General features: G+C 37.2%; 1 protein-coding gene across 1 annotated transcript; it reads right to left on the bottom strand.

The window, feature by feature from the left end:
* Positions 1-480, bottom strand: LOC149196856 (36.4 kDa proline-rich protein-like). The gene has a single exon (XM_089408462.1). It carries the CDS (start codon positions 478-480, stop codon positions 1-3), a length of 480 nt encoding a protein of 159 aa, XP_089264588.1.
* Between the last annotated feature and the right edge of the window lie 12,295 nt (positions 481-12,775).

Raw genomic sequence — 12,775 nt, 5'->3', positions numbered from 1 at the left:
CTAATTGAGAGGTGGGCATGTGAATCCGGGAGGAGGGGTAAGGCCGCATTGAACAAAAAGATCCAGAGCCACTGGTAGGATGACATTGACGTTGAGTAGCTTGAGGCGGATAGTTGTACATAAGCACAGCGCTGCCTCCAACTCCGCAACGCCTTGTATGAGTGGGCAGCAATGGTTGACAACAGGGTCGCCAATGCCTAAGTGCACCAACCCTCCCAACAAATCCACGCACGCTCCCAGTTTCAATGCATCCAAAGGACATGATGAACTTCCTCCGCCCGATCCACCACCTGGGGGGCTACTGCCGCTGCCCGGGACGCTCGGAGGTCCGCCCGATCTCCCACCTGGGGGGCTACTGCCGCTGCCCGGGACGCTCGGAGGTGTTGTAGCAGGAGGAGAGTCACAAGAGAGCACTAGCATGGGCATGGTGGTTGCAACACTAATCATAAATATGAAAAGCATTGCTGCAGCCTTTCCCATCTTCAACCAAATGGGATGTTGTCCCTTACCCGAAAGGAAATTGAATGAGAGAGGAGGGAAAGAATGAACGGAAAAGGCAAAATAAGGGAGTTGCATGTTTGAGGTCGCAAGATATGGATTTTATAGCAGCTCTGGTAACTGTTTCAATGCGTAATTTTCTTAATTCTATATGTTATTGTAGCAAATCCACATTGCGAAAGTTCAAGCACTCCAGAGGGCGCCGGAAGCTCAATCGGAAACTGTATCTAGTACTCCCTCCACGTTTTATAATAATCTTGCAAACTACAGATTTCCATGTGATCCTGGAACTCTTCCGTGGATGACATCTTCCACCTGAAATAAGATGCGTTCACATGAAATCGACTCGAAGATAATTAATTCAAAGTCTCACGCGATACCAAAGCTTCTGGAACATTTCCGGAAATAAAGAGAAAGAAGTTCGTATATGACTAATTTGAAAAGCGCACGTTATTCACTTTTGTTTCGTTAGAACATTCTTTTTAAACCAGATCAACTCAGGGATGAGTTAATATAATTTTGCCTTGTTCATATAACATTCTTACATATGTATATGCGCAAAATTTATGGCAGGGATCCTCATTATTACTAAATTTTTCTATTAACTCTGTTTTATATACAGCATTTTATGGTAAGTGATCTTATTTTTAAAAAATGATGTTTGTTAAGTATTCTTATTGGGCTAAAATTCATTAAGAGCACTATATAAATTGGGTAAGGCATTGAAACACTGATCGTTGTTATGGAAAGAATAACACTGCTTATAGTTATGGGAAGAACAATTTGTTAGAGTAGTATGTGATCGATAAAGATGGTATATATTTTAATCAAGATATAAATAATTGGATTATAAGAGAAATATGAAAATATGGTCTATTCTCAAAGTTAATATTAACTCATTATTGTCATTTTCATATAATATATATCTATAATGATTTTTTACTCTCTATTGTTTTTTTCCTTTCTTTCACTGGTGTAACATTTATGGTTTTATAGGTGTTTGAATAAAAATAATAGTATAGTGTTTTTTTTAAGGTTTAATGAGTACGAAAAGAGTTAAAAGTTTACTAAATAAGTGATTTTTACATGAACAAAATTCATTTATGAAAGCAAGATAATCTCGGGAGAATGATTAAAATAATCGCATACATCTAAGTTCTAAGTTAGTGGAATGGACCTATCCAAATATTATGTAAAACAACACTATCAAATTAAACATTCATTGTGGTACTTCTCTCTATGAGTGTAAACATAGCTTAGCATATGCATCCTAATGCAAATGGTGAGAGATCAAAAGTGGTTACAATGGAAGTACATGAGTTCAAATCAAATTAATGATAGCGTAACAGAGATAACCAACAATATGTGTGTGGAGCTACGGAACCCAACAATATGCATGTATAGTTACGAAACTGCTGTTGCGAGAACCCCCCATATTCTTCTTTTGGAAGAGATATGGGGACCCTCCATGTAAATTTTGGCTAAATCGCTTTTATTTTGTGTGCTTTGGTTTATTTTGTGAAATTTTCAATTTGTTTGAATATTTATTTTAATGATTCCATAGCTTGTAGTTTGTTGACAACTTCCCAGCGGCTCAAATTTTGGTACGATTTCACTGCCTAAGATTTAAATTTGTATTTTATTAGATTTTTATAATTTGTAAATAAAATTAATTTTAATGTATTTAGTTAAAATAATTATAATTAATTAAATTAATTAATAAAAAATAATTTGTAAATATTTTTAATTGTTTATAAAGTCTCTTTGATCATGATCAACTATGATGGTGAACCATGGACAATCATGGTCAACCATGTTTTATAAAATCAAACATCATCAATCATGGTCAAGCGTGGTTGAACGTTGCATTTTGACAAAGATTGTCTTGATATGAAAACCAAACATGGTCAAACATACTCCAACGCCACTTTGTGACAAGGATTGTTAAAATATGAATATCAAGTATCGTCAACCATGTGTATTTTGGTGTTTATGATATTTATCTGAGGGTTTATATACCTTGGGTTTATAATATTACTCCATTGGGTTTAATATTATTCCCTTGGATTCTTAATATGTTGGGGTTCTAGTATTAGTCCCTTTGGTTTATAATATCAATCCCTTCGGTTTATGATTCCTTTGGGTTTATAATATCAATCATGATCAACCATGGTCAATCATAGCCAACCATGGTCCACCACGGTCAACCATGGTTGAATGACACATTGTGACAAATATTATCTCAATATGAAAAAACCAACCATGATCAACCATGACCCAACGTCGTGTTGGGACAATGATTGTCTCGATATGAAAAATCAATCATGGTCAACCATGGTCAAGAATGGTCCAATGTCGCATTGTCACAAGGATTGTCTTAATATGTAATCGACCATGGTCAACCATGTTTATTTTAGGGTTTATAATATTTATCTTTGGGTTTATATTTTTAATCCCTTGGGTTTATTGCTCTAAGGGTTCATATTCCTAGGGTTTAATATTATTCCCCTAGGTTTATAGTCCCTTGGGATTTTAGTATTAATCCCTAGGGTTTATTATTCCCTTGGATTTATAATATCAATCATGGTCCAACATCACATTCTCATAAATATTGTCTCAATATGAGAATCAACTATGGTCAAGCACGGTCCAATGTCGCATTGTGGCAAAGATTCTATCAATTTGAAAATCAATCATGGTTAAGTATGCTCAACCATGGTCCAGTGTCACACTGTAACAATGATTTTCTCAATATGAAAATCGACCATGGTCAACCATGGTCAACCATGGTAAATCATGGTCAACCATGGTGAACTGTATTTATTAAAATCAATCATGGTCAACCGTGGTCTTATGTCGCATTGTGACAATGTTTGTCTCAATATGAAAATCAATCATTGTCTCAAACATAGTCCAATGTCACATTATGGAAATGATTGTCTCAATATGATAATCATGGTCAATCTTGGTCAATCCTAGTCAACCATGTTTTATAAAATCAAATATGGTCATCCATGGTCAATCATGCTCCACCATGGTCGAACATCACATTGTGACAAAGATTATCTTGATATGAAAATAAATGATGGTTAAGAATGGTCAACCATGATCCAACGTCGCATTGTGAAAAGGATTATGTCAGGATAAAAATTAACAATAGTCAACCATTTTTACTTTAATATTTATAATATTTGTTTTATGGTTTATATACCTTCGTTTTATATTATTAGTCCCTTGGGTTTAATATTATCACGTTGGATTCATAAACCTAGGGGGCTTTATTATCAATCCCTTGGGTGTATCAATCCCTTCGATTTAATTTTCGCTTGCATTTACGTCGCTTTGTGATAAAGATTTTCTTGATATGAAAAGCAATCATGGTTAAGCATGGTCAACCTTGGCCAACCATGTTTATTTTAGTGTTATAATATTTATCTTACGATTTACATACCTTGGGTTTATAATATTAGTCTCTTCAGTTTAATATTATTCCCTTGGATTCTAATCCCGACATCGAATTGTGACAAAGATTGTCTAAATATCAAAATCAGTGATTCTCTTGACAATGGTTCAACACTGCATTATGGCAAAGATCGCTTCAATATGGTAATGAGGGTCAACCATGGTTAATTCTGGTCAACCTTGGTCAACCATGGTCAACCATGTTTTATAAAATTAAACATGGTCATCCATGGTCAATCATGGTCAACCATGGTCGAATGTCCCATTGTGACAAAGGTTTTCTTGATATGAAAATCAATCATGATTAAATATAGTCAACCCTGGTCCAATGTCACATTGTAACAAATATTATGTCAATATGAGAATCAACCATAGTCATATCTCACATTTTGACAAAGATTCTTTCAATTTGAAAATAAATCATGGTTAAGCATGGTCAACCATGGTCCAACGTCACATTATCACAAGGATTGTCTCAATATGAAAATGTCAACAAAATATTTATATTTTTCTATAAACAATACTAAAAATTATTTAAAATAATTAACTAATTATTTTTTATTTATCAATTTTTTATTTTTTAATAATAAGTTTTTATTATTATTGTTAGTAATTAATATTATTAATTACTTTTTATTTATTTTTAATTGAGTATATTTATTTTAAATTAGTATTATTATTATATACTGATGAAGGGCTTATATGATAGATATAAATGAATCCTTTGGCATGTACCAATAACATTTATTATTTTTATATTTAAATATTTAAAATAATAATAATATTTTTATTGCAATAATATTATTTTTATTAATATATATTAAACAATGGTAAATAAATAAACCTAGGGGGTTTTATTATCAATCCCTTGGGTGTATCAATCCCTTCGATTTAATTTTCGCTTGCATTTACGTCGCTTTGTGATAAAGATTTTCTTGATATGAAAGGTAATCATGGTTAAGCATGGTCAACCATGGCCAACCATGTTTATTTTAGTGTTATAATATTTATCTTATGATTTACATACCTTGGGTTTATAATATTAGTCCCTTAAGTTTAATATTATTCCCTTGGATTCTAATCCCGACATCGAATTGTGACAAAGATTGTCTGAATATCAAAATCAGTGATTCTCTTGACAATGGTTCAACATTGCGTTATGGCAAAGATTTCTTCGATATGGTAATGAGGGTCAACCATGGTTAATTCTGGTCAACCTTGGTCAACCATGGTAAACCATGGTTTATAAAATCAAACATGGTCATCCATGGTCAATCATGGTCAACCATGGTCGAATGTCCCACTGTGACAAAGGTTTTCTTGATATGAAAATCAACATTGATTAAATATAGTCAACCCTGGTCCAACGTCGTATTGTAACAAATATTATGTCAATATGAGAATCAACCATAGTCATATCTCACATTGTGACAAAGATTCTTTCAATTTGAAAATAAATCATGGTTAAGCATGGTGAACCATGGTCCAACATCACATTATCACAAGGATTGCCTCAATATGAAAATCTCAACAACATATTTATATTTTTCTATAAACAATACTAAAAATTATTTAAAATAATTTTTCTAACTAGCGTAACATCTAAGGAGCAGGAAGTTGATGGATGCCTTCCTTTCCTTGATATTCTTATTTCTAAGAATAGTGATGGTTCCCTCGCCCATCAAGTTTTTCGAAAGAAAACTCATACGGAGCAGTATCTTCATGCCAGTTCCCACCATTTCCCGGCTCAAAAGATGGGTGTTCTCAATACCTTTGCTACTCGGGCCCTAAGGATCTCAGACAAGAATAGCTTTGAGAAAGAAAAATCCCATTTACTTGATGTCTTTGTTGAGAATGGTTATAGTAGATACATGGGTCAGAGGGCTTTCCTTAAAGCTTCCAAGAAGTCTCGGTCTAAAAGAGAACCGAAAGAGCGAATTCCAGGTGTCCATCTCCCGTATGTTCAGGGGACCATCTACCGGGTGTCCATCTCCCGTATGTTTGCCTGGTGCTATGCATTAGAGTGTTGGTGTTGTGCATCAGACCAGTGTTGTGCGTCAGACAGTTTCCACCAGTGTAAAAATGCACAGGCGTTGCGCATTTGACCCAGTGCACTGTCCATTAGCCAGGGAGGTTCCAAAATCACTCAAATTCATCCTAAACTCTCCCAAATGCTACATTTCACTCCCACAAGTAAGTTCTCATTGATCTTGAGCTGAAATTAGTCTTCTTCATGTTTTCTTCATGAGTTTTGCTTCTTAAAATCAAAACCCTAGCTTGCCTTTATACATTTTCATCTCATTGCAAAACTTTCACTGCATTGCAAAACCAACATCTTTTTTCCATTTTCCCAAACTTCATTGCCCTTAATCTACCCATTAATTCCATTTTCCCTTTCCCTATTCCCCTAAGAAACTAATTCCCTTCATTAAACCCTAAGTCCCCTATAAGTGAAAACCCTAGTTTCCTAAATCTTTCCCTTCATTCCCCTACTCCACGTCAATGCTATTGTTCCCTACAAAATCTCTTCATACACATATTCTTTGTCCCCACCCATTATCATTGTCCACCATATCATCATCAAATTGAATCATTAGGACAAGAATCATGGAAAGATGTAGTGAATTAAGTTTTGAAGAGGATACACTTAGTGATAGCTCAAGGGAAAGAAATGTGCAGCCTAGGAAACCTCATAAGGGTGGAAAAATCATTAGGGAGGAACCTATTAGCATGAGTGAACTCCTTGCTTACCCTCTAGCCACCACATGTTTCAGATATAAGTCCTGTTTTGAGTTTTGTGAAATGGTTGAGAGGGTTAAATATCACCATGAGTTAGCAAGGAAGTTTGCGATAAACATGGAAAATAATGTGGTGCATCTCGCTGGGGTCAATTTCACTCTCTCACCAGCTATCATTGCAGAAGCTACAAGAATGCTAGATGCAGGGGAAAAGTTGAAAAAAAGGTAAAATATTAGTAAATAGAATTATGAACCTTATATCAAGGCCAAATACCATGGTAAACTTAGCAGGTTGTTTCCTTTCAAATTCTTGGAGGATCGGTATGTTCCACTCATCCAGCTTATCATCAAATACTTTACATGTGAGGGTAGGTTCTCTAGACTTTATGCCTACCACATCAGATTGCTTATGCACTTCACTAGGGTCGGAATGATGAGCATTCCTTATTTCATATGTAAAAACATAGAGAGGATGACAGTGATTTCAAAAAGAAAACCATATCCACAGTAGCTCAATAGTATTTATCATTTTTCTGTCATCAAAATTGTTGTTTTGCATCAGTTCACTCAGTTGGGAGTTTCATGGGAAACTTTCATTGCCCATGAATGCTTCAAGGGGCCTCAAATATTTTTAGATCCTCAAGAGGAAGATGAACTTTCTGGGCAACAAAAATAGCTTGAAATTAAAATAGAAGAGGCGCATGTTCCTATGTTTGTTACTTATGAAAGAGGCACTAGGATGCTTTTTGCAGCTGCCAAACGAGTACTATCTCCATCAGGGGTGGAAGGGGTCTCTTTTTCTTCACCGGACCATAGGAAAATGGTATCTTCACAGGGGTTGGAAGGGGCTTTGCCTTCTTCTCCAGCTAAATAGGTACAGGGCAGAGGCAAAGGAAAACAACATATGCATGAAGAGGGCCCTACTGAAGGGCAAGACATGGATTTTGTTTTGATTGAGGAGGATGTCACTGATTTGGGCTCTCAATGCTCAAAACTCAAAGATGTGATTATCAAAGAGAAGGAGGCTGAAATTGAAGCCTGATCACTTGACCTTGAGAGGGCCAAATGTCAGCATTATGATACAGGTATGATATAGGTATTGTCCTCGATGGCAACTCACTTAGATGACAAATCATAGTGCAACAGGTCAAGAGCAAAGAATTAATGATCAAAAAGAGGTATACACAAGTTAACGTTGATGAAAGTGTGTATGCACGCAGGTTATATGAACAAAAGGTACGTATACATGCACATGCAGGTTCACAAAAATAATGGTGCATACATATTGGAAAACTAAGTTTTGGTCTGTGGCATTTACTCAATGGTATTTTGGTATTGGTCCATGGTATTTGGTCTGAAATGTTGACCCTAGGTATTGGTTTTGCGTGGTTTTGGACCATGGTATTGAGAGAAGCGTAAACCTATATAAGGAGAAGATCATTAGGCCAAGAAGGGCAAGTGTGCAAATGATGAATATCTAATGAAGTGTGAGATCTAGTATGTTGGTTTTAGGTTTGTGATGCTTTGCTTGATCTGAACTAAGGAGGCACCTATGCGGTAGATAGAGGTTGATGGATTGGGATAATGAAGACCAAAATGCATTATCATTATATGGTATGAACATGAATATATCTAAATACGGACGCATGTCTTATATCTTCTAGGTATATCTGAAGTTGAAAATTGCAGCGAAGGTATAAGTAATTATTTTTAGATCTGTACGCAGGGGCTCTCTGGTGAAAGGGCATATACACGCTGGTTTGACACAAGTGAAGTAGCGTATACATTATGAGATTTGATATTTCAGGTTGCTATTGGTTCTAGTGATTGTTGCAGAGTTTTGGGCTCTAGTCTGTGTTCTGGTGACTGTGTTTTGATGACAGAGTTTCAGTGATTCAATTTTTGGGTGATTCAGAGTTAATGATTATATTGTAGTGGTGATTTTTTGGTATTTATGGATCCAGTGTCAAAATTTATTAAACGTGGTTCCTGGAGGAAGAAAGAGAAGGTTGTAGCCTTCTGTAGGTCAGCACCCATGTACTAGTACATTAGATAGTACAAAATCTAAGGGGGTTGTAGCTCCTTTCTAGGAGAAATTGGAGAATGAGAGAAGGTTGTAGCCTTCTATAGGTCGGGACCTATGTACTAGTACATCAGCTAGTACAAGATCTAAGGGGGTTGTAGATCCCTTCCAGGAGAAGCTGGAGAATGAGAGAAGGTTGTAGCCTTCTGTAGGTAGAAGCCTGCGTACTAGTATAAGGCTGCACCAGTATAGAAATATTCTAAAAACGGGTTTCTTATTAAAATAAGATAGAGATGAATTGCAGCAGGTGGTTTTCACCCACATTGGGTTTCAACCTTATATCATGGTGTTCATGTGTGCTTCTTATGTCTGATGATCTGTTCTATTTTACTACACATGTTTACTATTCATATTGTTAATAATGTTCTGATGCACTCATTGAAGATCAACTAACTGAATTATAAGTTTACTAGATATATGCTAGTTGCATTAAACATAGTTGTGTATACACGTGGGTAATGGAAATGAAAAAATTATTGATTTGCTAATATTGATTCACACCCCCCCCCTCTTAGTATTATTTACAACACCAAATGGATCATCAACTTTCTTGAGCAGGAAAACAAGGAACTGGAAGATAAGAAAGCTATTATGGAGCTGCAAATGATTAGAGAAAATAGGCAAGTGGCAAAGAGAAGAAAAATCAAGATGACATCCCTTGAGCAAGAAATTCATGCTGAACGAGAATCATGTTTGGAAACGGTGAACATTCACCTTGAGAAGATGCTTGAGAAAGCTAAAAAGGAAAAGAAAATTTTGCATTATATGGCTTATCATTACTTAGCTCAGAATAACATTTGGAAGACTAAGGTAAACAGGCTAAAAACTAAGTTAAAGAGAGCCTTGAGGGCCAAGAAAAAATAAGATAAACTTAAAATCTTGAATGAAGCTTCATTAGCTCAACAAAGCAGTTAATAAGCTTGGCTCTTGCCAAATTTGAAGAAATTCTGGGAAATTTTTGTCATTTTACAATTTTGTAATTAATAACATAGGAATTTTGAGTTGGATCTATATTTTGCCAAATGGCTTGCAGTTTTGGATTCCTCATGGGAAAATAATGAAACCCAGAAAGTTTCATAAAATTTGGAGGAGATCTTGGTCATCTAAAGGGAAAAGAAAACCTAAACAATGCCCTCCTTGCCATTTTTTGGACCCACATGAACTAGTCTTAGGAGAAATGATTTTTGAAGTGGAAAGTCAACTCCAAATCAGAAAATTCAAAATGTTCCAGAAACTAGACAGGTAGATCTTTCCAACAAGCTATCTTGTGCCTGATTTGGTGAAGTGGAAGGCCTCCAAAAGCGGACTTGAAGTGGAGCTATGCATCAGGCTTAGGGTGTTGTGCATTAGGCAAATTTTTGCCAATTTTGCCTAAAAACTTAGAAATTCTCCTAGTTTCACTATCATTTGAAATTTTATTTTGTCCTTAGTTGGGCAGATACCACGTTAAGCATGGTTTGATGTTACCCTGGACCTGCCTTCCTTCAGCACAAGGTAGATTTATGCACTAACAAGCTGCTCACCCGGACGTGGTATAGCTATAGGCTGAGTAACTTCCCCTCGAAAATTGCACATTTCTAGAGGGAAACCAGTCTTCCCTACAAACATTATGCAATCTTGTCTGATAGTCTATTGGGCTCCATGATTGTGAAATCCTATCAATTAACACTCCTAGTAGGATTTGCGCAAATTTCCCTAGCCGGGCAGCTCACCCTAGAGTTTGTGCAAATCTGGGTAGCACTCAAATGCTCTACCTAGAAATTGCACAAATTTCGTAGGCAGTTAGCCCAGCTCCCAGCCAAAAATGCGCATTTCCTTAAAGTAGTCGAAGAGCCTCTTTCATGTGCAACTGAGCTGACCAGTTCCCTCCGGGACCAAGCAAAACAAACTTGCATGCATAGGCTACTTCTCCGAAGGTAGCATACAAAGGTATCCCTTGTCTTAGGGATCTATGTTTAGTAGTTGGAAGTTACATGGAAGGAGAAATTCAGAAACCTACCACCAAGTGTCACTTTCCCTATATTTGTGGCATACGTGTCACAAACTCTATGTTATCAAAACTCATCAACCGGACATTGAAGAGCTCATTCCTCACATCAACCTTGCAGCTCTAACATTCCACATCACATCTAGTAGCAGTCGACACATTCAACTCAACTGTTTTGGGGTAAGCCCACTTCCCATACCTTGTGTTACATTTCTCTCGCTTTTTGCGTTTTTGCTTGTATGAGTATTGTTTTCTTGATTTATTTGAACGCTTGTTCTCGTTTACATGTATACTAGCTTGTTCTAGCTCTGTTTCAGTTTTCGTTTCTATTTCACTGCTGTCACATGCATGAAACTATTTTGCATAGATGTTCGCCCAATCAGTGAATTACCTGACCCACAGGCATGTTTCTTTATTTGCTGAATATTCCATTCATGTTTTGCATGCACTGTTAATCACTTTTGCTATCACTTAGTGTCACCATGCATTCATTGACTTACCTGCTTTCAGTTTCTTGTCGGCAAGTCGGGCCAACCTTGGCCCGGGCTCTGCCTTCACCAAGGCTGCATTGCGCAATCTGGGAAAGGAAGGCTCACCTTCCTCTCTAGATTTTCACTTTTGTGCCCAATACTGGCCTCCAAGACTATTTTGAACATTTCTAGAGGACAATGGCTAGTTGGCCCAAGAAATTACACAAATCTTTCCTCAGGCCAACAGTCATTCCAAACTAGAATTGCACATTACGCAATCCCAGCAGTCAACAACTTGATTGGACTGTGCATTACACAGTTCCAGTAGTGAGTTAGTCTCTCAGCTATCGTGACTATGCCTTGTGCGCTCTTGGCAGTCGGTCTCCTGATCAACTGGCTGAAATTGCACAACCTTCATGATCATTCACCCAGGTATCTTACAAGTCAATTGTCATGTTCATTTTGCTTTTCAACTGACAGATTTCTTACCATGAGTGTTACCATGTATCTAGGTATCGCAGGAGTTCATCTGCCTCTCACCAGTACATGTACAATGGTTTCTAGGAGGGCAGAGACGAAGACACTGTTCAGAGCACGCCGGGGGATGCAGTCGATCAAGTGTCCATGGACTTGCCTACCCACGAAAACATCAAGTTTTTCATAGGCAAGAACATCAAGGTATGACAGGAGCAACATCACAGTGAGAAGCATCATGAATAATAGTTGAAGATAGCATACCAAATGGAATGAATGCAAGAGGAGAGTTGTGGACAAACCAGAGGCAGAACAAGGTTTGAAGCTCAAGCAGATACATTGATGATCAAAGCAACTTTAGAGACTCAGGCTATGAGGTGGCGATGCGACATGAAGATCAAGTGAAGACAAATAATGGAACAAAGAAGGAGTTGCATATGCTGAAGCAACAACTTAAGAAGGACATGAAGCTGCACCGACTGACGAATGAGTTGTAGAAAGAACAAGAATAACAATGGGAACAACATGCAATCACTAATGGAACTGCGACCATACAAGTTAAAGATCCATCTGAGCAGCTAACGTGAAGCAGACATGGTGAGAAGTGTTGTTGTTCACATGCGAGTGATTCAGCAACATTCTTATCGTTGAGCACATGCATGCAATATAACCCATTCAACATAGTCACCAAGGCGAAGACAAGAAGCACGTCCAATTGGAGTTGAACATGTACTTTGGCAAGTTGATGCACATGAACAAAGGCACACACTTGAAGATCAACTCGAAAACTATGCATCTGTGTGTTTCTAGTTCAAATGCACCTGAGAAGACCATGCACATGTTAGTAGATGAGTTGGATGATGAGGCTGAACCAGTGCACCAGTTGCAATGGAGGCAAGAGTTCGCTTCAGCAAGATGTCACCATGAGGTGCATGGACATGATCATGACAGACCAAGCTTGGCATCAACTCAACACCTTCACCATCAAAAGCATGTCAAAGAGTTTCTCTCATCACAGCAGACCAAGTGTGAGTGATATCTTGCATGGCCTACTCAAGTCATG

The sequence above is a fragment of the Pinus tabuliformis genome, chromosome 2_2 (genome assembly GCF_031772625.1).
Source record: "Pinus tabuliformis cultivar Carrire ecotype Pingquan chromosome 2_2, CPIR1, whole genome shotgun sequence".
Classification (NCBI taxonomy): Eukaryota; Viridiplantae; Streptophyta; class Pinopsida; order Pinales; family Pinaceae; genus Pinus; species Pinus tabuliformis.
This window is presented reverse-complemented; position numbering and strand designations above follow the sequence as displayed.